At 48.4% G+C, this 25,110-nt stretch overlaps 1 protein-coding gene across 1 annotated transcript in view; it reads left to right on the forward strand.

The window, feature by feature from the left end:
• Positions 1 to 4,093: 4,093 nt before the first annotated feature.
• The window catches only part of UBE2L3 (ubiquitin conjugating enzyme E2 L3), a 56,750-nt gene continuing 35,733 nt past the window's right edge, over positions 4,094 to 25,110 (forward strand). Inside the window, exon 1 of the mRNA XM_003942643.4 lies at positions 4,094 to 4,162. Within this exon, the coding sequence (XP_003942692.1) occupies positions 4,136 to 4,162 (27 nt within the window). The 5' untranslated portion in view covers positions 4,094 to 4,135. The remainder of the gene's footprint in view (positions 4,163 to 25,110) is intronic.

The raw sequence follows: 25,110 nt of genomic DNA on the forward strand, positions 1-25,110 counted from the left end.
TCTCGTGACCAGCCCACCTCAGCTTCCGAAAGTCCTGGGATTACAGGTGTGAGCCATCTCACCCAGCCTACTTATTTTTGTAGATATAGTGGTCTTGCTATGTTGCCCAGGCTGGTCTTGTACTCCTGGCCTCAAGTAATCCTCCTGCTTCAGCCTCCTGAAGTGCTGGGATTACAGACATGAGACTGTGCCTAGCCAAAAAACCACTTCTTTTCTTTCTTTTCTTTTCTTTCTTTCTTTCATTCTTTCTTCCTTTCTCTCTCTCTCTCTCTCTCTTTTTTTTTTTTTTTTTTTTTTTTTGAGACGGCTCTTGTTACCGAGGCTGGAGTGCAATGGCGCGATCTCGGCTCACCGCAACCTCTGCCTCCCGGGTTCAGGCAATTCTCCTGCCTCAGCCTCCTGAGTAGCTGGGATTACAGGCACGCACCACCATGCCCAGCTAATTTTTTGTATTTTTAGTAGAGACAGGGTTTCACCATGTTGACCAGGATGGTCTCGATCTCTTGCCCTCGTGATCCACCCGCCTTGGCCTCCCAAAGTGCTGGGATTACAGGCTTGAGCCACCGCACCTGGCCCTCTTTCTTTCATTTTTTAAGACAGGGCTTCGCCACGTTGGCCAGGCTGGTCTTGAACTCCCAGCCTCAGGTGATCCACCTGCCTTGGCTTCCAAAGTGCTTGGATTACAGGCATGAGCCACCACGCCCAGCCTTTTTTTTCCTTCTTCTTTTTCTTTTTTTTTTTTTTTGTTTTTTTGAGACATGGTCTCACTCTTTCATGCAGGCTTGAGTGCAGTGGCATGATCATTGCTTGCTGCAGCCTTAATCTCCTGGGCTCAAGTGATCCTCTCACCTCAGCTTCTGAAGAAGGTAGAATTACTTGGCCATCACATCTAGCTGATTTTTTTATTTTTTGTAGAGACAGGGTCTCCCTATGCTGCCCAGGCTGGTCTCAAACTCTTGGGCTCAAGCAATCCTCCTGCCTTGCCCTCGCCAAGTGCTAAGATTACAGGCATGAGTCACCACGAGGTCACTTCTGATGACACGGGAGGTGGCACAGAAAGGCTAGGTCTGCCTGAACAGGGTTTGACTGAGTGGAGGGGAGCTGGTATGACTAGAAGCCAGGCCTGCTAGAGGGAGCAATGAAGGCTTTAGAGCAGGAGAGGGGCCCCAAAGGCCAGGCAGCCCTTCTACTGGGACTGGGTACATTTCCTGAGTGCTTGTTTAGCAAAAGCACTTTGCAGCTCAGAGCCTTGGCTTCCCACCTGCAAAGTGCAAGGGAGTCATCTTGCAGGTAGTGTCAAAGATGCAAAAAGATGCCATGGCAAAGGCTAGTCTTTGACATTGAGTTTCTCCTGATCCCACTCTCTGTTTTCAGCTTAGCACTTCCCAATCAAAGGTATGAATTGTGCTTCCTCAACTGGCTTGGAATTTCTCAGAATAGGGGTCCTTTTCCCCGTGTAGTTCTCCACAGAGGAAAGCAATTCCCAATAAAGCTATGCTTTTCCTTTGTCCTGGGCCCACTAAGGGCAGGCCCTAAGCTCACAGTAGATCCCAGAGTCAGTCCCCAGGCTTCCAAGTCCCCTGTGACCCTAGGGAGCTGATGGGGTTCCTCATACATATGCCCAAATGTGTATTGAACACCCAGTGTACTGACCTTTGGGGAGGTAAAAGGCAGAAGTGCTGATCACACGAGCCTTGTCATTTAGTTTCTCCCTTCTTTCCCGTGTCAAGCCTGGGCTCCCAAGATGAGTGTGACGTCAGCTTTATTCCAGGCTGTATTATTTCCAGTTCCCTTTCCTTCTCCCCTTTCAGGAGAAACCCACTGTTTTTAGAAAGAGAAAAATGTCCAGTCCCATTGACTCACGCCTGTAGTCCCCGCACTTTGAGAGGCCAAGTTGAACAGATGGCTTGAAGTCAGGAGTTTGAGACCCGCCTGGCCAAAATGCTGAAATGCTGTCTCTACTAAAAATACAAAAATTAGGCAGGGATGGTGGCAAGCGCCTGTAAGCGCAGCTACTCAGGAGGCTGAGGCAGGAGAATCACTTGAACCTGGGAGGCGGAGGTTGCAGTGAGCTGAGATTGTGCTATCGCACTCTGGTCTGGGCAACAGAGTGAAACTGTCTTGAAAAAAGAGAAAACCTCCTTAAGAAGATCTGAGTATATTCTGAAGCTATTCTCTTCTCTCTGCCTGCATTGGTACCTGTAAGGCTAAACCACTGTCATCTTTTTTTTTTTGAGATGGAGTTTCCCTCTTTATACCCAGGCTGGAGTGCAATGACGTGATCTCAGCAACCTCTGCCTCCCCGGTTCAAGCGATTCTCCTGCCTCAGCCTCCTGAGTAGCTAAGGTCTATATGAACAGGATTTCGCATTACAGGCATGCACCACCATGCTCAGCTAATTTTTGTATTTTTTAGTAGAGATGGGGTTTCTCCATGTTGGTCAGGCTGGTCTCGAACTCTCGACCTCAGGTGATCTGCCCACCTCAGTCTTCTAAAGTTCTAGGATTACAGGCGTGAGCCACCATGTCCAGGCCACTGTCACCTCTTTGCCTGAATGATTGCAACAGGTTTCCAAGTGGCCCCTGCTCCCCTTCTTTTCTTCTTACATACCTCCATTCCCCATTCACCAATCAGAGCACTCTTTAAAACATACACCTCAACCCAGGCGTGGTGGTTCATGGCTATAATCCCAGCACTTTGGGAGGTTGAGGTGGGAGGACTGATTGAGCTCAGGAGTTTGAGACCAGCCTGGGCAAGATAGTGAGACTTCATCGATACAAAAAATAAAAAACCTTAGCAGGGTGTGGTGGAACGTGCCTGTAGTCCCAGTTAATTGGAAGGCTCAGGCAGGAGGATCCCTTGAGCATAGGAGGTCGAGGCTGCAGTGAGCTGTGATCGTGCCACTGTACTCCAGCCTGGGTGACAGATCAAGACTCTGTCTCAAAAAAGAAAAAAAAAAAAAAATGGAGCCGGTGTGGTGGCTCACATCTGTAATCCCAGCATTTTGGGAGGCCAGGTGGGCCGATCACAAGGTCAGGAGTTCGAGACCAGTCTGGCCAATATGGTGAAACCCCATTTCTACTAAAAATACAAAAATTAGCTGGTGGGGATGGTGTGCGCCTGTAGTCCCAGCTAATCGGGAGACTGAGGCAGAAGAATGGCTTGAACCTGGGAGGCGGTGGTTGTAGTGAGCCGAGATTGTGCCACTGCACTCCAGCCTGGGCAACAGATCGAGACTCCATCTCAAAAAAAGAAAAAAAATTATCTGACCATGGGGTGCATACTCATATCTAAGGACTCTCACAGTACACCGGATAAAAACCAACTCCTCCCCTTTGTATAGGACCCTCCATCGTCCTTCCCTTGCCTCCTTCCCACCCTATAATCCTTTTACTCTATTTTGGCCACACAGACAGCCTCATGGTCTTTGCCAGTGCTGCTTCTTCGGCTTGAAACGTTCTCCTCCAGCCTTCCCAGCTGTTCTTTCCCATCTTCCAGGTCCCAGCATTGGCTTTGGAGCCAGCAGCCCACCTGGGACAGGAGCCTGGCTCTGCTCCTAGCTGGCCATGTGATCTTGGGCAAGTCACTGGCTTCCTCTTTGCTTCTTTTTTCCTGCAAAATGAGGGCATTAATGCTAATGTATCTCAGAAGGTGGTTTCAAGGATCAAAGAAAACAAAGCACTCGAGAGAGGTCTGGCACTTAGTAGGGCCATTTTCTCGATTTAGCTTCCTTGACCTCTCAAAGAAAAGTAGGTCCCCACAGTCACTTTCCTATCAACCAGTTTTCTTCACAGAGCTTAGCACAAGTTTTCTTAAGCTTAGAACCTGCAGTGCCTGAAATAATCTTGGTTACCAACTATTTTATGAAATCAATATTTATTATGCGCCTACTATGTGCCAGGCACTGGTTATAACTGCCATGTGATTGGACGCTCCAAAAAAGCGGCGGCCAACCCTGTGCCGCTCACTTGTGTTCCTCCACGCCCCCGACAGCACGGTGGGAAGCACACAGTAGGTGCTAGGCTCTGCTCCTGGCCCCGCCCCGCAGCCCCTCCCCCGCTCCAGGAAGTGCGGGGGCTCTAGCCACCCGGCCGGCCGCGATGCATTCTGGGGAAGGAGCACCACCAAATCCAAGATGGCGGCCAGCAGGAGGCTGATGAAGGTAAAAGCCATTCTCCCGCGGCGGTCCGGTACGGGGCGGCGTCCTAGGCCCGGACCCCTGAGGCAGGCGGGGGTTTCTCAGAACGCTGCCCTCTGGCCTCCTGCCCTACATGGCCTCGTCGGTCCCCCGGGCCGCGCGCCGGCTCAGGGAGCTAACGGGGCTGGCCTAGGCCGCAGCCTGGGCGGGAGTGCCAGGCCGCGTAGGGAGCCACTGCCAGCCCCTTTTCCCGGCCCGGGGCGTTCACGCCAACCTCCGCCCGGAGCGTGGCCGTGTACCCCTGTCGCGGAGGCCGCAGCCCGACCCGAGGGCGTAGTTAATGTGAGAGCGCGGTTGGGAGGCCCCAAACCGGGCGCTTTCGGGAAAGGCCCGAGCGTCGGAGCCCTTGTCCGGAGCTCGCGCCGCGGAACCGCCCCGCCCTGGGCCGCAGCGTTCCGGGTTTGCTGCTCCGCTTGGCCCGGCCGCAGCTCGGGAGTCTGGGAGGCTCGGGCTACGAAAGGGGGGAGGAGGAAGCCAGGCGGCCAAAGTTAGGTCAGTTTGTTGGTGGGTCGTTTGAAATTGCGCTGGGTCCTAGCCGACTGTCGCCTTGAGACTGCAGAGTCACACAGCGGGCAAGTTCCATCTCCTAGAAGGCGTGGGGTCGGCCCCAAACGCGGCGCGGTTTTCCCTCCCTCTCCTCCACTCAGTCATCCCGATCTCCTTTCCCTGATGCAGCTAAATGCCATTTTTTTTTGGTGGGGGGGAGGGTAACGGTTGGTTTCTGTCATTCGAATCAAAACGGGCCGAAGTTTATAATAGTAACTTGGTACTTTGGATCTTGAATGCAGCGGGTTTCCTTCTCGCTAATTGTCTCCTTTTGTGAGGAACACATGCTAAATTGGCTTACTTATGTTGCCAGAGGATTTGCCAACGTCCTCTGGAGCCCACCCTGCCAGCATCTCTGAGTCGGCAGCCGGGTAGTGCTGCCGGTCTGCAACGGGCCGGAAATTAAAAAAAGGCCCAGGAGCCGGTTTCCTGAGGGGAAGATAAAGAGCTGGGGTTCGCTCTGGGCAGAGCAGTTCTTGGTAAAGCTAGACATTGAACTTGGAGTCACAGTCTCTGAGCCTTCGCTCCCTCTCTCCCTGGGAACGTTGCCTTTCTTTTGTTCTCTAAGAGCTAGAGAGGACATTAACTTTGTAAAACTGGAGTGGAAGTGGGCATAAAAGAACAGTCAGCGGACTTCAGACCTCTCCTCATCTCTTCAGCTAGTGACACCACCGTTCACCAGATGAGGGGTTTGTTAATAGCTTGCTTAACCCTACCCCCAGATGCAGCCGTCCATTAACCCTTGTGGGTTTGAATTTAGAAAGATTTCTGGAGTGCAGGCCAGGTGCGGGTAGCCCACGCTGGTAATCCCAGCACTCAGGGAGGCCGAGGTGGGTGGATCACTTGAGGTCAGGAGTTCAAGACCAGCCTGGCCAATATGGTGAAACCCTGTCTCTACTAAAAATATAAAATTTAGCTGGGTGTGGTGGCATGTGCCTGTAATCCCAGCTACCTGGGAAGCTGAGGTGGGAGAATCGCTTGAACCCGACAAGTGGAGGTTGCAGTGAGCCAGGATCACCCCACTGCACTCCAGCCAGGGCGACAGAGTGAGACTCCATCTCCAAAAAAAGGTAGATTTCTGGAATGCATGCCTTGCTTTCTAATGTTACTGAAATTACTCTGAATCTATATCCTGTTCTCGCAGGTGCCCTCCTGAGTGCTCTACTCCCCAGACAACCCCTCATGGACACCAGAGTTCTTTTAAAGCAGATACTCAATTCTTTCACTCCAGTTAAAAACCTCTATGGTCTTTTGTCCTCAGCAGTTAATCCTAACCTCTTACTTGGCATGCAGGACCTTTCTGAGACTGGCTGAAAGCAATCTGTTTAGCTTCACCGCCGCCTGCCCTTTGGTTTCCCACCATTCTTGCACCTAATCACAGTAGCTACTGTTTTTCCAGCTTTTACTTCGTGCTTCATATGCATGATCGTGTTTAATCCTTCCTGTGGAGTAGGCATTGTGATTTCCATTTTGTCAGTGAGAAAAGATTCTTTTGCTTGTCCCTAGCTAGGAAGAGTGAGCTATGATCGAACTCAGTTCTTTCTCTAAAGCAAAGTCTTCTGTTCTTACTTGCTATCTGGTGTCCCTTTGCACGTGTCCTTTGCTCTGCCCAAGAAAGGCTGCCTTCTCCTCACTTCTCCCTTCAAGAGAAGTCCCCCGTTCAACTTCAATGCCAACTACTCTGTTAGCCCCCTGTTCCCACATCCCCCTTCAGAATGAGTTGTTTCCTCCTTTGTGTGACCACAGTACTTTCTTTATGTTTCTCTTTGAGCACTTGTCACAATCTGTTTGTGTTACAGACTTGTCTTTCCTACACTGTGTTCTGAGATCCTGAAGGGCAGGGATCTTGACCTAATTCATCTTGGTATCCCCCCAGCCTATCTCGTAGTTGGAATCTCCAGGTTGTCAGATGTGTAAGAGGGGACTTATGATTTTAAAAACATTGTGTTTCTAAAAAAAAAAATGGAGCCTGGAAAAAATTTGTAACATTAACAGTGTTTATTAAATATTAGGTTATTTACATAAATTACCTTTTCAACTTTCAAAGTTAGTGTATTGTCATTTTTATTTTTACAAATGGGGACATCGTGAGGTTAAATAGGTTAAGGGAGAGTTGTAGAAAGTGGTGGGGAGAGATAAGATGCTGACTCTTCTTGGCTCCAGGACCCAGATTCCATGCCTCCTGTCAGGCTGTCTTGATTTCTTACTCCAAGGCTGCATGGAGCCTTGTGTTGTTTCTTGAGGATGGAAAGCCTTTCAGTTCACTAGGGGAACACCAGTTGTGTGATACTAATCATTGGCTGTGAGAGTCCATGTTTAAGCCTGGTTAGTTTTTTTTTTTTTTTTTAAAGGAAGAAAAATTACTGATCAGGTTGATCAACAAAGTCTTTCAGTACAGGGGATGGAAATAAAGTGATTGTCCGTGGTGAAAAATTGGGACTTGGTGGAACAGTGCCTTAGGCATAGCAAGCAAGCAAATGTTGAATGATCAAATTAATGACATCTTAAAGAACTTGAGATTTCTGTTAAAAAATCTTTTCTAGGACATTCCACAGCAAAGATTTTGTAACAATGGACTGTCTGCAGATAGTGTAAAATGCATTATTAAAAGTAGAGTGATTTGCATATTATACGCTGAGAAGTTATTTTAGGCAAAGTGAGTATGATGAAGTCTTTGATTTTAAAAGCATTTGCCGAGAGTGTTAACCTTTTTTAGAATCCTTTTTAGGATTTATGATGTTTTTTTTGAGATGGAGTTTCGCTCTTGTTACCCAGGCTGGAGTGCAATGGCGCGATCTCGGCTCACCGCAACCTCCGCCTCCTGGGTTCAAGCAATTCTCCTGCCTCAGCCTCCCTAGTAGCTGGGACTACACGCGTGCGCCACCATGCCCAGCTAATTTTTGTATTTTTAGTAGAGATGGGGTTTCACCATGTTGACCAGGATGGTCTCGATCTCTTGACCTCGTGATCCACCCGCCTCGGCCTCCCAAAGTGCTGGAATTACAGGCGTGAGCCACCGCGCCCGGCCAGGATTTATAATGTTAATAAAACATTAAGTACATTTTAATTTGCAAGCAACTAATTTAGCATTGTTGGCAACAACCAGATTGTAACCATTGCTTCAATCAGGATGGGGAAATTGCTACAAAACCCAAAAGTGAAACCTTTATATGTGGCTTAGGCAACTGATTGCCATCTGATCATTTTTTTGCAGCTTCATGTTGCACACACCTCCCCCAAGGGCCCTCCTGTTTAGTAGCTTCCCAGAAGGGCTTTTCTCAGAGGGGAAATCTGTTCATTTAGGGGTGTGTGTGTAACGTTTTATTACTTATCATGACATAAATGTTGAGTTAAGGAGTTTTTGCTCTTGTTGCCCAGGCTGGAATGCAATGGTGCGATTTCCGCTCACTGCAACCTCCACCTCCCAGGTTCAAGCGATTCTCTTGCCTCAGGCTCCCAAGTAGCTGGGACTATAGGTATGCACCACCACTCCTGGCTAATTTTGTATTTTTAGTAGAGATGGGGTTTTACCATGTTGGCCAGGCTGGTCTCAAACTCCTGACCTCAGGTGATCTGCCCGCTGAGGCCTCCCAAAGTGTTGGGATTACAGGTGTGAGCCACTGTGCCCGGCCTAATGCTATTTTAAAATGCTCTCTCAGAACTTCGTATTGTTATACTTTCTCCCAGTCCATAGTCATAGTAGGAGGAACCTCTAAAAGTTCATTCTTTGGGTTTCATTGTATTAAGCGATGGGGTAGTTTGCTTTTTTTTTTTTTTTTTGAGACGGAGTTTTGCTCTTGTTACCCAGGCTGGAGTGCAATGGCGCGATCTCGGCTCACCACAACCTCCGCCTCCTGGGCTCAGGCAATTCTCCTGCCTCAGCCTCCTGAGTAGCTGGGATTACAGGCACGTGCCACCACGCCCAGCTAGTTTTTTGTATTTTTAGTAGAGACGGGGTTTCTTTTCTTTTCTTTTTTTTTTTTTTTTTTTGAGGCGGAGTTTCACTCGTTACCCAGGCTGGAGTGCAATGGCACGATCTCGGCTCACCACAACCTCCGCCTCCCGGGTTCAGGCAATTCTCCTGCCTCAGCTTCCTGAGTAGCTGGGATCACAGGCATGTGCCACCATGCCCAGCTAATTTTTTGTATTTTTAGTAGAGACGGGGTTTCACTATGTTGACCAGGATGGTCTCGCTCTCTTGACCTCGTGATCCATCCGCCTTGGCCTCCCAAAGTGCTGGGATTACAGGCTTGAGCCACCGCGCCCGGCCAGAGACGGGGTTTCACCATGTTGACCAGGATGGTCTCCATCTCTTGACCTCGTGATCCACCCGCCTCTGCCTCCCAAAGTGCTGGGGTTACAGGCTTGAGCCGCGCCCAGCCGGTAGTTTGCTTTTGAGTATAGGTTTAGATTCTGAGGTTGGGTAATTAAGAAAATACTGCAGTGATACTATACTCCATGTGTCGCATGTGTCAGGAAGTGAGGGGAGTTTTATATATGATGTTATGCCAGTGTAAATGTCCTGAATCCACTGAGGTTTTGTAAATTGAGAAAAACGTTGCATCTTTTGTCCTGGATTTATGTATTCTAGTAAGTTAGGACTGTTTCAGCTTCCCTTTTTTTTTTTTTTTTTTTTTTGAGACGGAGTTTTGCCCTTGTTACCCAGGCTGGAGTGCAATGGCGCGATCTCGGCTCACCGCAACCTCCGCCTCCTGGGCTCAGGCAATTCTCCTGCCTCAGCCTCCTGAGTAGCTGGGATTACAGGCACGTGCCACCATGCCCAGCTAATTTTTTGCACTTTTAGTAGAGACGGGGTTTCACCATGTTGACCAGGATGGTCTCGATCTCTCGATCTCGTGATCCACCCGTCTCAGCCTCCCAAAGTGCTGGGATTACAAGCTTGAGCCACCGTGCCCGGCTCAGCTTCCCTTAATGATATTTTTTGTAAACGTTTGGGTCAGGTGATAGGAAGGAGTATACTCAATTATTGCAACATTTTGGACCTTTTAAGATATTTACTAGAAAACCCTGAGACAGGCCGGGTACAGTGGCTCACACCTGTAATCCCAGCACTTTGGGAGCCCGAGGCAGGTGGATCACAAGGAGTGATCAGGAGTTCGAGACCAGCCTGACCAACATAGTGAAACCCCGTCTTTACTAAAAATACAAAAAATTAGGCCGAGCACAGTGGCTCACACCTGTAATCCCAGCACTTTGGGAGGCTGAGGTGGGTGGATCATGAGGTCAGGAGTTCAAGACCAGCCTGGCCAATATGGTGAAGCCCCGTCTCTACTAAAAAAAAATACAAAAAATTATCTGGTCGTGGTGGCATGTGCCTGTAGTCCCAGCTGCTCGGGAGGCGGAGGCAGGAGAGTTACTTGATCCCGGGAGGCAGAGGTTGCAGTGAGCTGAGATTGCACCGTTGCACTCTAACCCAGGCAACAGTGTGAGACTCCATTTCGAAAAAACAAAACAAAAACCCTGAGACAAAAACTCTTGTCTCAGGGTACTAGGGCCTTTTCTGACCTTGTTAGCACTCTAAATTGGGAGACTGTTGCTTTAAACTTTTATTATAAGAGGACACTTGAAACTATTCTCATTTTATTGAAACATTTATTACTATTTAAGATATTTCTATGTTCTGTGCTACAACAGTAAGTTAGGAAGTAAAGCCTAGGGAGCCATAGAGACATTTCTCCTGAGCCCAGACTCCAACCACTTCCAGAGTTTTCCTGGAAATTGCACATAGATCTGTAGGCATCTAAGTCTTAGCTCCTCCTGTGACTCTCTCTCTCTGTCCTCATGCTTCTCCTCCTGTCTTACCTTACTTAGTTAATGATTCACTTGTCTACTCAGTTGCTCAAGGAAAAAACGCCAGCAGAGCCCTTCTCGACTCCTCCTCCCTTGTCTAGTCACCTGGTGGATTCTGCTGAACTACGCCTTCAGTCTCTGTTCTCTGCCTGTCTTCTCTCCATCCCCGCTCCCACTCCCACTCCCACTCAGTTCAGGCCATCTCTGTTTGTGGTGGACGCCTGCGTTGAGTTCCTTAGTGGTTTGCCTAAACTTACTGGTCAGTGCGCCTTCTGTCCCACACCATTCCTAACCGGGAGTGCATCAGAGTAGTGTGTGGTGTGGTGTGCGTTAGAGAAACGCACATCCCCAGGCCCTGCTCTCAGAGATGAGAACTGAATTTAGTAGGGTAGGGTGAGGATGAGACTGGGACTTTGGATTACAAGTGCATATTCCTTAGCTTGTTCCTTTAAGACTTGGTTTCACCAACCTTTTCTCTCCCTACTTGCCCGTTGAATCCCCTAAACATAGCATGCTTTGCACACTGTGGGTGTCATGATTGGCATCCGTGTCTCTTCTCTGTACCAGGGTAACTTCTTGACCTTTGAAACTCAGCTTAAGGGGTACTTCCTCTGCCCTTGAGGAGATGAGCGAAGGAGAAAAATGGCATATACCTGGAACAAAGAAATCCTGGGCTGGCCACTATGTGCTGGATGTCTGCCACCTGAATAATGGCTTGCAGGGGAGAGAAAGACCCCTCTGACATTGAAGAAGAGGTTGAACTTGGCCTGGCCCTTTAAGCATGAGTAGTGTCAGCAGTTGAAGAAGAGAGGGACTGGGTGGCCAGTGAGGTTGAGTCTCTCTCATCCCTCAGGATGGCTGTGGGCAGTCCCTATGGGAAATGCCTTGAGGAGCCCCAGAGACCATCTGCCTCCCCAGTGCTGGTTGCATATGACCTTGTTCTGTCCCGCTTTAGATTTTAGTTAGGCCAGCCTCTGAGATGCCTTCCAGAAGCGCTGAGGCATTGGCCTGATTTTACCCTAGATTGGCATGTCCAGTGCACCTGGTTTCTCCAGAGCTAGGAGCCCTCCCTCTGCCAGGCCAGCCTTGGAGGGTGAGCTACCTCTCTGTGGAGGGATGTCACTGAGGGCAGTGCTGATGGATTTAAGGACAGGTGGCAGACATACCATAGCCTTTAGGTTGAGGGATCAGATATACATATCTCCTGGATAACCGTAGTATCCAGGAGAAGTGGCATGCCACTCACTCAAGAAGGGCTTTGCAGGCCGGGCTCGGTGGCTCAAGCCTGTAATCCCAGCACTTTGGGAGGCCGGGGCGGGTGGATCATGAAGTCAAGAGATCGAGACCATCCTGGTCAACATGGTGAAACCCTGTCTCTACTAAAAATACAAAAAAATTAGCTGGGCATGGTGGCGTGTGCCTGTAATCCCAGCTACTCAGGAGGCTGAGGCAGGAGAATTGCCTGAACCCAGGAGGCGGAGGTTGCAGTGAGCCGAGATCGCGCCATTGCACTCCAGCCTGGATAACAAGAGCGAAACTCCGTCTCAAAAAAAAAAAAAAAAAAGAAGGGCTTTGCATGCATTTGCTGTGGCCAGCTTCATCCTGCCTGTTCTTGGGGGACATAGATAATTCTAACTCCCCAGGCCTCCCACCCGTATAAGGGAGGAAGGGGCTTTTGCTCAGAGCAAAGCTATGTAGAGGGAGACTACAGCATAGCAGTTAAAAGCCCAGATTTTAGGGTTTCAATCCTGGCCTGCCACATCTTAGCTGAGTGACCCTGGGCAAATTATTTAACCTCTCTGTGCCTTAGTTACTTTATCTGTGTATGAAAGTTAAATAAGTTAATACATACCAACTGCTTAGAAGAATGTCTGGCATGTACTTAGTGTGAGCTACTTGTAGATATTATTATTGGGAATAACGAATACATGTTCCAAGGCAGTGAGGTGACCAGCCTGACAGGAGGGGAGGATTTGGAGGAGTGATAGGAGATGATACTGTGAAGGTGGTTTCAGGCTAGATCGGGGCCAGCCTGCCTGGACATACCTTCATCACTGAGAGCCCATTCTCTTACCTGTGGTACTCTGTTACTCTGTACGTTGGTGAAAGAGTTACTGAGACAGCTGTGTGAATGTTTGTTTAAAAGTGTTGGCTGGGGGCCAGGTGTGGTGGCTCACGCTTGGAATCCCAAGCGTGAGCACTTTGGGAGGCCAAGGTGGGTGGATCACGAAGTCAGGAGATTGAGACCATGCTGGCCAACATGGTGAAACCCTGTCTCTACTAAAAATACAAAAATTAGCTAGGCGTGGTAGCGTGTGCCTGTAGTCCCAGCTACTCAGGAGGCTGAGGCAGGAGAATCACTTGAACCTGGGAGGTGTAGGTAGTGGTAAGCCGAGATGGTGCCACTGCACTCCAGCCTGGGTGATAGAGTGAGACTCTGTCTTTAAAAAAAAAAAAAAAAAAAGGGCCAGGCACAGTGGCTCAAGCCTGTAATCCCAGCACTTTGGGAGGCCGAGGCGGGTGGATCACGAGATCGAGAGATCGAGACCATCCTGGTCAACATGGTGAAACCCCGTCTCTACTAAAAATACAAAAAATTAGCTGGGCATGGTGATGCGTGCCTGTAATCCCAGAATCCCAGCTACTCAGGAGGCTGAGGCAGGAGAATTGCTTGAACCCAGGAGGCGGAGGTTGCGGTGAGCCAAGATCGCGCCATTGCACTCCAGCCTGGGTAACAAGAGCTAAACTCCGTCTCAAAAAAAAAAAACAAAAAAAAGATACCAAAAATAAATAAATAAAAAATAAAAAAAAGAAAAAGAGAAAAGTTTACTTTTCTCAGCAATATTGAATAGCTAGGCCAGGTGCAGTGGCTCACGCCTGTAACCCCAGCAATTTGGGAGCCCAGTGTGGGCGAATCAGGAGGTCAGGAGATTGAGACCATCCTGGATAACACCGTGAAACCTCGTCTCTACTAAAAATACAAAAAATTAGCCGAGCGTGGTGGCACATGCCTGTAATCCTAGCTACTCAGGAGGCTGAGGCAGGAGAATCACTTGAACCCAGGAGGTGGAGGTTGCACTCCAACCTGGGCAGTGAGAACGAAACTGCATCTCAGAAAAAGAAAAGAAAAATAGTTTACTTTTTCCAACAAAATTGAATAGCTAGGCCAGGTAGGGTGGCTCACATCTGTAATCCCAGCACTTTGGGAGGCTGAGGCAGGCAGATCACAAGGTCAGGAGATTGAGACCATCCTGGCTAACACAGTGAAACCCCATCTCTACTGAAAATACAAAAATTAGCCAGGGGTGGTGGCGTATGTCTGTAGTCCCAGCTACCCGGGAGGCTGAGGCAGGAGAATCGCTTGAACCTGGGAGGTGGAGGTTGTGGTGAATTGAGATGGTGCCACTGCACTCCAGCCTGAGTGGTAGAGTGAGACTCTGTCTTTTAAAAAAAAAAAAAAAGTAAAAAAGAAAAGTTTACTTTCCCCAACAAAATTGAATAGCTAGGCCAGGCACGGTGGCTCACACCTGTAATCCCAGCACTTTGGGAGGCTGAGGTGGGCACATGCCACCCGACCCAACTAATTTTTGTAGTTTTAGTAAAGATGGGGTTTCACTGTGTTAGCCAGGCTGGTCTCAAGCTCCTGCCCTCAGGTGATCCATCCGCCTCAGCTTCCCAAAGTACTAGGATTACAGGTGTGAGCCACTGGGCCTGGCCTAAAATTGAATAGCTCTTGAACTCAAATTTGTTTTCCTAATATCTCAGAAACTTACCTGTGTATTTTACCTTCCTGTCCTGCATATACGTCCAGTGTAGGGTGACAATCACTGTGTCCAAAGATGAGTATAGGTGCTATGGAAGGCTCCCACAGGTGCTGAGCCGGGTTAGAGATGGCAGTTTGAAAGCAAATCTTGACTGAGAAGTTGAAGTCTCAGATGTCATATTGTTGTTTCTCCCACGTTCAAGCAATTCTCCTGCCTCACCTTCCCAAGTAGCTGGGATTACAGGCGCCAGACACTATGCCCAGCTAATTTTTTTTTTCTTTTTTGAGACGGAGTCTCTCTCTGTCTCCAGGCTAGGGTACAGTGGCCCAACCTCCACCTCCTGGGTTCAAGTGATGCTCCTGCCTCAGCCTTCTGAGTAGCTGGGACTACAGGCAGGTGCTGCCACGCTCAGCTAATTTTCGTATTTTTTTTTTTTTAATATATAAAGATGGGATTTCACCATGTTGGTCAGACTGGTCTCAAATGCCTTGACCTTATGACCTTGTGATTCACCCACCTTGGCCTTTTTTTTTTTTTTTTTTTTTTTTTTTTTGAGACAGAATCTCACTCTGTCTTCCAGGTTGAAGTACAGTGGCACTGTCTTGGCTCACTGCAACCTCTACCTCTGGAGGCACTATCTTGGCTCACTGCAGCCTCCTGAGTAGCTGGAATTACAGGCACCTGCCACCACACGTGGCTAATTTTTGTAATTTTTAGTAGAGACGAGGTTTCAGTATATTGGCCAGGCAGGTTTTGAACTCCTAACCTCAGGTGATCCGCCTGCCTTGGCCTCCCAAAGAGGTGGGATTACACACGTGAGCCTCTGTGCCTGGCTGTTGTCTTCTCTTTCAACCTTGAAGCAGAAAGTTAAGAAAGTTGCTTCTGGGGCCGGGTGCGGTGGCTCAAGCCTGTAATCCCAGCACTTTGGGAGGCCGAGGCGGGTGGATCACGATGTCGAGAGATTGAGACCAACCTGGTCAACATGGTGAAACCCAGTCTCTACTAAAAATACAAAAAATTAGCTGGGCATGGTGGTGCGTGCCTATAATCCCAGCTACTCAGGAGGCTGAGGCAGGAGAATTGCCTGAACCCAGGAGGTGGAGGTTGTGGTGAGCCGAGATCGCGCCATTGCACTCCAGCCTGGGTAACAAGAGCGAAACTCCGTCTCAAAAAAAAAAGAAAAAGAAAGTTGCTTCTGGTCGCTATGTAGTTTCTTCTTCTGACCCTTGCCACACACACACTCTAGAATTTCAGAGCTGTGAGAGGGACCTTGGAAGGCAGACACCAGTGGCCTCAGTTTACAGATGAGGAAGCTGAAGTCGTTGGTAGAGCCAGGTCCACCATTAAGTTCCCGGGCTCTCAGGGCCCTGCTCCTTCTTTTTATATGATTGCTTTTGGTTTTGAGGAAGGGACATGATGGAGAGGAAGAGGGTTCATTTCAGATTAGGTGGCTGTCTGGATTTTGTTTGTTTTGGTTTTTAACAGTTCCAGGGCTGTGTTGATTATAGTTTTCTGTGTTTCATTTTCTTTTCTTTTTTTTTTTTTTGAGGTGGAGTTTCGCTCTTGTTACCCAGGCTGGAGTGCAATGGTGCGATCTCGGCTCACCGCAACCTCCGCCTCCTGGGTTCAGGCAATTCTCCTACCTCAGCCTCCTGAGTAGCTGGGATTACAGGCACGCGCCACCATGCCCAGCTAATTTTTTGTATTTTTAGTAGAGACGGGGTTTCACCATGCTGACCACGATGGTCTCTTATCTCTTGACCTCGTGATCCACCTGCCTTGGCCTCCCAAAGTGCTGAGATTACAGGTTCTTTTCTTTTTTTAAAAGTTATTATTTTTTGCCCTTCTCCTGATTGTAATGTATTTCATTTTCTTGTCAGATTTTGCCCCCACTTTCCTAGCATAGCTCAGCAGAGTGGGGAACATTCTCTTTTGATACCCCCTAGCCCAGCAGGCACATCTGCAACCAAAGCAGATGTTAATATCAAAGTCAGGGCTCATGTTGTTCCGTCTTTCTGAGAGGGGACCCACCGGACTCATGGTGCGGGAGAGGTGTAACAGAGGTCGAATAGCCTCTGAACCTGTCTAAGGTGGCTTGTTAAAAAAGTCTGTTTCACACCATCGTGCCTCTTGTTAAGATCAATCAGCACATGCCGGGGGCGGTGGCTCACGCCTGTAATCCCAGCACTTCGGGAGGCCGAGGCAGGTGGATCACGAGGTCAAGAGATCCAGACCATCCTGGTCAACATAGTGAAACCCCGTCTCTACTAAAAATACAAAAAATTAGCTGGGCATGGTGGCACGTGCCTGTAATCCCAGCTACTTAGGAGGCTGAGGCAGGAGAATTGCCTGAACCCAGGAGGCAGAGGTTGCGGTGAGCCGAGATTGCGCCATTGCACTCCAGCCTGGGTTAACAAGAGCGAAACTCCATCGCAAAAAAAAAAAAAAAAAAAAAAAAAATCAGCACACAAAAACCTAAGCTTCCTGAAGGGATTCTCCATGAGTTTTACACAGGCAGTTCCCATTGTGCCCATTTGTCTTGTGTCAGGCTTTGTCATTGGGTCTGTTGTGGATAGACTTGAAGAGGTTGGTGTCCCAGCCCTCAGGGAGCTGTCAGTCTGGTAGAGGGGTGCTGGACTCTGGAGTATGTACTGGAGGTCAGGAATGCCAGGCACACCCATGTGCAGATGGACACTGAAGCACCTTCCAGGAATGAGGCCTGGCAGCCAGAAGCTGGTGTCAAGGCCTGCTGAGTTGGAGCCTTGACCACGCTTTCCCCATGCTTACTGTGGTGGTTGTGTGCAGTGTGTTCCTCTAAGCCTGTGTTGAGTGTTCTTTTTTGTCATGTCCTCTTAGAATGACCACCTGAGAAGGAGTGTGCTGTAACCCCTGAGAAGCAGTGTGCTGTGATAGAGTAATAGAGTTCAGATGTAGATTTCTGCCTTTGACTCCTTAGTGTCGTCCCTTTAAGGCTGAGTGTCCTGATTTCTACAGAGGATGATATGACTTCATAAAGTTATGATCATAGCCAAGTGTATTATTTATTTATTTATTTGAGATGGAGTTTCATTTGTCGTCTAGGCTGGAGTGTAATGGTGCGATCTCAGCTCACTGCATCCTCCATCTCCCAGGTTCAAGCAATTTTCTTGCCTCAGCCTCCCAAGTAGCTCGGATTACACAAGTGCACCACCACACCTGGCTAATTTTTGTATTTGTTGCAGAGACAGGGTTTCACCATGTTGGCCAGGCTGGTCTTGAACTCCTGACCTCAGGTGATCCACCTGCATCAGCCTCCCAAAGTGCTGGGATTACAGGTGTGAGCCACCATGGCCAGCCCCAGGTGTATTAGCTATGATGATAACTAAATGTAAGATAGATAGGATACTGCTGACCTCGGGAAGGGATGATGTCTTGCCATGGTTCCTGCCCCCTTAGCTGAAGATTAGTGGAAATGAGAGAATTGCATTAGAAGGTCATGAGACTTACGTTTAGATTTTCAGTGTATTGAATTATATTTACTCTTTTTTTTTTTGAGACGGAGTTTCGCTCTTGTTGCCCAGGCTGGAGTGCAATGGCGCAATCTCGGCTCACCGCAACCTCCGCCTCCTGGGTTCAGGCAATTCTCCTGCCTCAGCCTCCTGAGTAGCTGGGATTACAGGCACACGCCACCATGCTCAGCTAATTTTTAGTATTTTTAGTAGAGACGGGGTTTCACCATGTTGACCAGGATGGTCTCGATCTCTTGACCTCGTGATCCACCTGCCTTGGCCTCCCAAAGTGCTGGGATTACAGGCTTGAGCCACCGCGCCCGGCCGAATTATATTTAAATCATGATTTAGTGGCCAGACTCAGTGGCTTTGAGCCTAGGAATTTGAGACCAGTCTGCCCAACATAGTGAGACCCCATCTCTACAAAAAAAGTAAAAAGATTAGCTGGGCACAGTGGCACATGCTTATAGTCGCAGCTGCTCAGAAGGCTGAGGTGGGTGGATCACTTGAGCTCTGGAGGTTGAGACTGCAGTAAGCTGTGATCGTGCCACTGCACTCCAGCCTGGGCAACAGAGCAAGACCCAATCTCAGGGGAAAAAAATACAAAGTCATTGCCAAGAGTTGCCTTATGAATTTTTGTTACAATTATTCACTTTGATAGAACAGTTATACTGGAATTTGGTAGATTTAAGGCAGGTTTATATAACTTTCCTCAGATGTCCAGTTCCATCTGCTAGGTTTTGTTTTGCCTGGGCAGGAGGAGCCTAGAAATAATCCTTGTATAACACAGGCACATCATGACTAGCTGTGCTGGGCTAGGGGAAATACTGAATACGTTCATGTTTTTGTTGATGTAAATATTGGGCAGTACTATTCCAGAGCAAGCTAAGCCCTCCTGGGATCCCACAGAGTAAAGAAGACCTCCTGCTCTGTCCATTTCTGATGGGAGCATTAACCCACTACTTTGGGTGGCTGAGATAGTCAAAGAGGAGCAGTTTCAGTAGTGTTGCTAGTCCTGGGCCTGCTCTGTACAGTTTCTTTCACTTGAACCTCTCTGAACCTTGGCTTTACCATCTGTAAAATGGGGCTAATATGCCCCATTTGCCCATCTCAAGGCTACGGTGAGGCTCCAGTTATATCCCATGTGCTGTGAATTGTAAACAGTGCAGAATGGTTTCATAATTGACCACTTCCTCTCATAGCATGACTGCCCCTTTCCTAGCATCTCTCTGTTTCTGTTCTTTGTTGGAATCTCCTCCCCCCACTCCTCACCTCCTTTCCTCTCCTTTCCTCTCCTTTCCATCCGTGATCTCAGCACACTGTAGCCTGTGCCTCCCTGGTTCAAGTGATTTTTGTGCCTCAGTCTCCTGAGTACTGGGACTACAGGCATTTACCAGCACTCCTGGCTTGCTTGCTTATTTATTTATTTATTTATTTGACCAAGTCTCACTCTGTTGCCTAGACTGGATGGAGTACAGTGGCACGATCTTGGCTCATTGCAGCCTCTGCCTCCCAGATTCAAGCCAGTTTTCTTTCTCAGCCTCTTGAGAAGCTGGAATCACAGGCATGTACCACCATGCCAAGCTAAGTTTTTGTATTTTTAGTAGAGATGGGGTTTTACCATGTTGGTCAGGCTCATCTTGAATTCCTGACCTTGTGATCTGCCTGCCTTAGCCTACCAAAGTTCAGGGATTACAGGTATGAGCCACCATGCCCCACTTTTTGTATTTTTAGTAGAGATGGGGTTTTACCATGTTGTCCAGGCTGGTCTTGAACTTCTGATCTCACATGATCTGCCTGCCTTACCCTCCCAAAGCTGGGATTATAGATGTGAGCCACCATGCCGGGCCTCTTTTCTTCAGGAGACAAGGTCTTGCTCTTTTGCCCAGGCTGGAGTGCAGTGGCATGATCATAGCTCATTATAACCTCAAGTTCCTGGGTTCAGTGGACCCTCCTGCCTCATCCTCTTGAGTAGTTGGGACTGCAGGTATATGCCACCATGTCCGGCTAATTTTTTTTTTTTTTAAGAGATGGAGTCTCAATTCTGTCCCAGGCTGGAGTACAGTGGCATGATCTCAGCTCACTGTAATCTCCGCCTTCTGGGTTCAGGCAGTTCTCCCACCTCAGCCTCCTGAGTAGCTGGGATTACAGGCCCACGCTGACACACCTGGCTACTTTTTTGCATTTCAGTAGAGACGGAATTTTACCTTCTTGCCCAGGCTGGTCTCGAACTCATGAGCTCAGGCAATCCGCCTGCCTCGGCCTTCCAAAATGTTACAATTACACGTGTGAGTCTCTGCACCTGGCCTGCCCGGCTAATTTTTATTTAATTTTATTTTGTTTTTAGATAGAGTCTCAATCTATCCCCCAGGCTGGAGTGCAGTGGTAAAACCTCACTGCAACCTTCACCTCCTGGGCTCAAGTGATCCTCCCTCCTCAGCCCCCCAAGTAGCTGAAGACTATAGGTGAAACTATGCCCAGCTAATTTTTGTATTTTTTGGTAGAGATGGGGTTTTACCATGTTTTCCAGGCTAGTCTTAAACCCCTGGGCTCAAGTAGTTCACCCCCTTGACCTCCAGAAGTACTGGGATTATAGGCGTGAACCACCACACTTGGCCTGTTTTTTTTTTTTTTTTTTTCCCATGCCAGGCTTCTTTTTTTTTTTTTTGAAACCGAGTTTCGCGCTTGTTACCCAGGCTGGAGTGCAATGGCGCGATCTCGGCTCACCGCAACCTCCGCCTCCTGGGTTCAGGCAATTCTCCTGCCTTAGCCTCCTGAGTAGCTGGGATTACAGGCATGTGCCACCATGCCCAGCTAATTTTTTTGTATTTTTAGTAGAGACGAGGTTTCACCTTGTTGACCAGGATGGTCTGGATCTCTTGACCTCGTGATCCACCCGCCTCAGCCTCCCAAAGTTGGGATTACAGGCTTGAGCCACCATGCCCAGCTTTTTTTTTTTTTTTTTTTTTTTAAACGGAGTTTTGCTCTTGTTACCCAGGCTAGAGTGCAATGGCGCGATTTTGGCTCACCGCAACCTCCGCCTCCTGGGTTCAGGCAATTCTCCTGCCTCAGCCTCCTGAGTAGCTGGGATTACAGGCACGTCCCACCATGCCAAGCTAATTTTTTTTTTTTTTTTTTTTGTATTTTTAGTAGAGACAGGGTTTCACCATGTTGACCAGGATGATCTCGATCTCTTGACCTCGTGATCCACCTGCCTCGGTCTCCCAAAGTGCTGGGATTACAGGCTTGAGCCACCTCACCCAGCCTACCATGCCAGGCTTCTTGGCACATTTTGTTGTTCTTATTTTTTTGTGGAGATGGGATCTTGCTATGTTTCCTAGGCTGGTCTTGAACTCCTGCCCTCAAGCGATCCTCCTACCTTTACTTCCCAAAATGCTGGGATTATAGGTGTGAGCCACTGTGCTGGCCAGTGTTCATTAAAAAAAAAAAAAAAAAAAAATCAGAACAGTCCAGGTGGGGTGGCTCATGCCTGTAATCCCAGCACTTTGTGAGACAGAGACGGGCGTATCACCTGAGGTCAGGAGTTCAAGACTACCCTGGCTAACATAGTGAAACTCATTTCTACTAAAAATACAAAAGGTTAGCCGGACGTGGTAATGTGCGCCTGTAATCCCAGCTACTTAAGGGGCTGAGAGAGGAGAATCGCTTGAACCTGGGAGGCTTTGGTGAGGTTGTAATGAGCAGAGATCGTGCCATGGCACTCCAGCTTGGGCAACAGGAGTGAAATTCTGTCTCAAAAATAAAAAATTCAGAACAGTGTCTGGGGTTTGGTGACTATAGACTTGCAGTCAGAGGGGAATTTTTTTGCATTTCTTCTATGTGCCTAGCTCCGTGGGAGGTTTTGGTCCTTTTAGGAGCTTGTTTCTAGCTGTAGAAATGAGACTGCATTTGTCTGGGCACGGTGGCTCAAGCCTGTAATCCCAGCACTTTGGGAGGCCAAGGCAGGTGGATCACAAGGTCGAGAGATCGAGACCATCCTGGTCAACATGGTGAAACCCCGTCTCTACTAAAAATACAAAAAATTAGCTGGGCATGGTGGCACGTGCCTGTAATCCCAGCTAATCAGGAGGCTGAGGCAGGAAAATTGCTTGAACCCAGGAGGCGGAGGTTGCGGTGAGCCGAGATCGCGCCATTGCACTCTAGCCTGGGCAACAAGAGCAAACCTCCGTTTCAAAAAAAAAAAAAAAGAAAGAAATGACACTGCAGTCATCAAGGCTCCAGCTTTTTCCTTGCCAAGAGACTGGGTGATATGAATGTGGTGTTCTTTTGTTTTTCCTTTTGTTTTTCCTTTTTTTTGGTGACAGAATCTCGCTCTATCACCCAGGTTAGAGTGCAGTGGAGTGATCTCAGTTCACTGTAACCTCTGCCTCCAGGGTTCAAGCAATTCTTCTGCCTCAGCCTGCTGAGTAGCTGGGATTACAGGCATGTGCCACCATGCCCAGCTAATTTTTGTATTTTTAGTACAGATGGGCTTTTACCAGGTTGGCCAGGCTGCTCTTGAGCTCCTGACCTCAGGTGATCCACCCACCTCAGCCTTCCAAAGTGCTGGGATGACAGGTGTCAGCCACTATGCCTGGCCCTGAATGTGATGATTCTTAAGCAGGGCATGGAGTGCACATCACAGACATTTGGAGTACACATCACAGACTCCCCACTCAAAGGTACCCATCCTGCCCTTGGGGCTGATGCAGTAAATAGGTCCTAGATGACACCTAGGCACAGTCAGCTCTCCTTCCTTCTCCTCTGTGCCCCTCTCCTGCCCCTCCCCTGCCTCTCTGCGTGTTGGTGTTAAACATCTCCCAGGGGCTTGGCCATGCACCCTGGCTGAAAGTTCTGGCCCCGATGATGACTTACCTGAGTTGGTAAACACTTCAGCTAAACTGGCTTCCTTGCTGCTTCCCTAATACTCCCGCTGATATCTGTACTCCATGCCTCTGCATACACATTTCCCACGTATGGACTCCTGTTCTCTAGCAGTTCTGTCTTCCCCCATCTTTCAAGGCCCATCTCAGAGTCTGTCTTCCACAAAGGTGTTCCCTCCATGGGTGTCTGCTGGACTTCCCTCGCTCTGACCTAAGGGTTCCTAGAGCAGGCCTGACATGGTGGCTCATGCCTGTAATCCCAGCACTTTGGGATGCTGAAGTGGGTAGATCACGAGGTCAGGGGTTTAAGACCAGCCTGGCCAAGATGGTGAAACCCTGTCCCTACTAAAAATACAAAAATTAGCTGGGCATGGTGGTGGGCACCTGTAATCCCAGCTACTCAGGAGGCTGAGACAGAATTGCTTGAACCTGGGAGGTGGAGGTTGCAGTGAGCTGATATTGCACCACTGTACTCCAGCCTGGGTGACAGAATGAGACTTTGTCTAAAAAAAAAAAAAAAGAAAAAAGGTTTCTAGAGCAGCATTTCTCTGTTCTTTTAAACCAACCTCAACAGCCAAGAAAAGTGATGTTAAACTTAGTTTTCCTTTAGGGATACTACAGGCCTTTTGCCATTTAACAGATATAAAAATGACACAGTGACATGGAATATGGTTGTTTACTGTCTTTGCATTGAGACATACTGCCCATATCACTGCCGTGACATCTGAAGCATCCCTAACTGGCCCCACTGGTTATTCCTCCACATGTCTGCTCACCTGCTCCTGTGGCATTGACTTCAGAGGAGACTCGAGGGTGTGTGGCACATTCCTGCCCAGTGCAGGTGGCTTCTTGCTGACAGCCCTGGACAGTGGATGACCAGTCTGCTCCATCCATTTGAATATCTGTAGTGATATGACGCCTGCTGCCCCAAGTCAGGGGGGCTTAGACCACGTGGAAGTGGCATTAAGGAGTTTGGCACTGAATCAAAAGCTGCCTGGGAACACTTACTGGCCCCAATTCTTTTTTCTTTACTCATATAGAAGGTTGAATCTTTTGCAGGTAAACTTTTTAAATTAAAAATTTTAAGTTTAATTTTTTTTTTTTTTTTTTGGTGGCAAGGTCTTGCTCTGTCACCCAGGTTGCTGGAGTGCAGTGGCATTATCATGGCTCACTGCAGCTTGGACCTTCTGGGCAAAGGCAATCCTTCTGCTTCATTTTTTGTTTTTTTTCATAGAGATGAGGTCTTACTAAATTGCCTTGGCTGGTCTCCAACTCCTGGCCTCAAGTGATTTTCCCACCTCAGCCTCCCAAAGTGCTGGGATTACAGGAGCACTTTGGGAGGCTGAGGTGGGTGGATCTTGTGAGGTTAGGAGTTGGAGACCAGCCTGACCAACATGGCAAAACCCCATCTCTACTAAAAATACAAAAATCACCTGGGCATGGTAGTGCGCGCCTGTAGTCCCAGCTACTCAGGAGGCTGAGGCACAAGAATTACTTGAGCCTGGGTGGTGGAGGTTGCAGTGAGCTGATATCGCACCACTACACTCCAGCCTGGGTGATAGAGCTAGGCTCAAACAAAAAACAACAAAGTGTGGAATTATAGGCATCAGCCACTTTGCCCAGCCAGGAGGTGAACTCTTTAACGTTTGAAGAGGATGTGTGTCATCTTCACATCTCTTTAGGCCATAGGTCCCTGATCCTTTTGATTGTTCCTAGGACATGGTCATTGCTCTTCTTTTCTTGAGCAGCCCTTATTTGATGTGGTCTTCTAACGTATGGTGCCCTTCCGGACACAGCACTTAGCTCTGAATAGCTGAGGATAGTACAAACGGTTGGTCAGCTAAACCAGTCCGTTTTTCACACTGCTGCTAAGGTTCATGTCTTGTACCAGGCAAAAAATTAAGTGTTTGGACCAAGACCAGATCTTTACTGGATCTCTAAAATACTTTATTCTGTGACTTGAGGTGTTGTTTTGCTATCAAGGACTCTTGGAGGCTTTTGGTCTTTAAGCCTGTATTTGTTCCTTCCCTGATAGACGGTATCTGACTGCATCTCTCTGAGCCCACTTTCCGCCAGGGCGACTTCAGGCCACCAGTTCTAAAATCATTTCGATTCTCCTCAGCTCTTCTTGATCCAGCCTCTGTTTATCTATTTTGTACAGAAACATCGTAGTGGCTGTTGAGAAAAAGGAGCATCACTTTTAGCCAGGACTTGGGGAGCTCCTTAGAGGAACAGGTATTTGAGAGAGGCTTTCAATGATGAACATGTTGGGGATGTGGGGTCGGTGATAGCAGGTAAGTTGGGGACATCCTTCCAGGAGACATCCTGGGGAAAGAGTTAAAGGGAGGAAATCACCAGGCTAACCTTGTGGGATTCTGCACGCTGCTCATTTGGGTTGTACCAAAGAGTTTTAGTTGGAA

This window comes from Saimiri boliviensis, chromosome 21 (assembly GCF_048565385.1).
Source record: "Saimiri boliviensis isolate mSaiBol1 chromosome 21, mSaiBol1.pri, whole genome shotgun sequence".
Lineage (NCBI taxonomy): Eukaryota > Metazoa > Chordata > Mammalia > Primates > Cebidae > Saimiri > Saimiri boliviensis.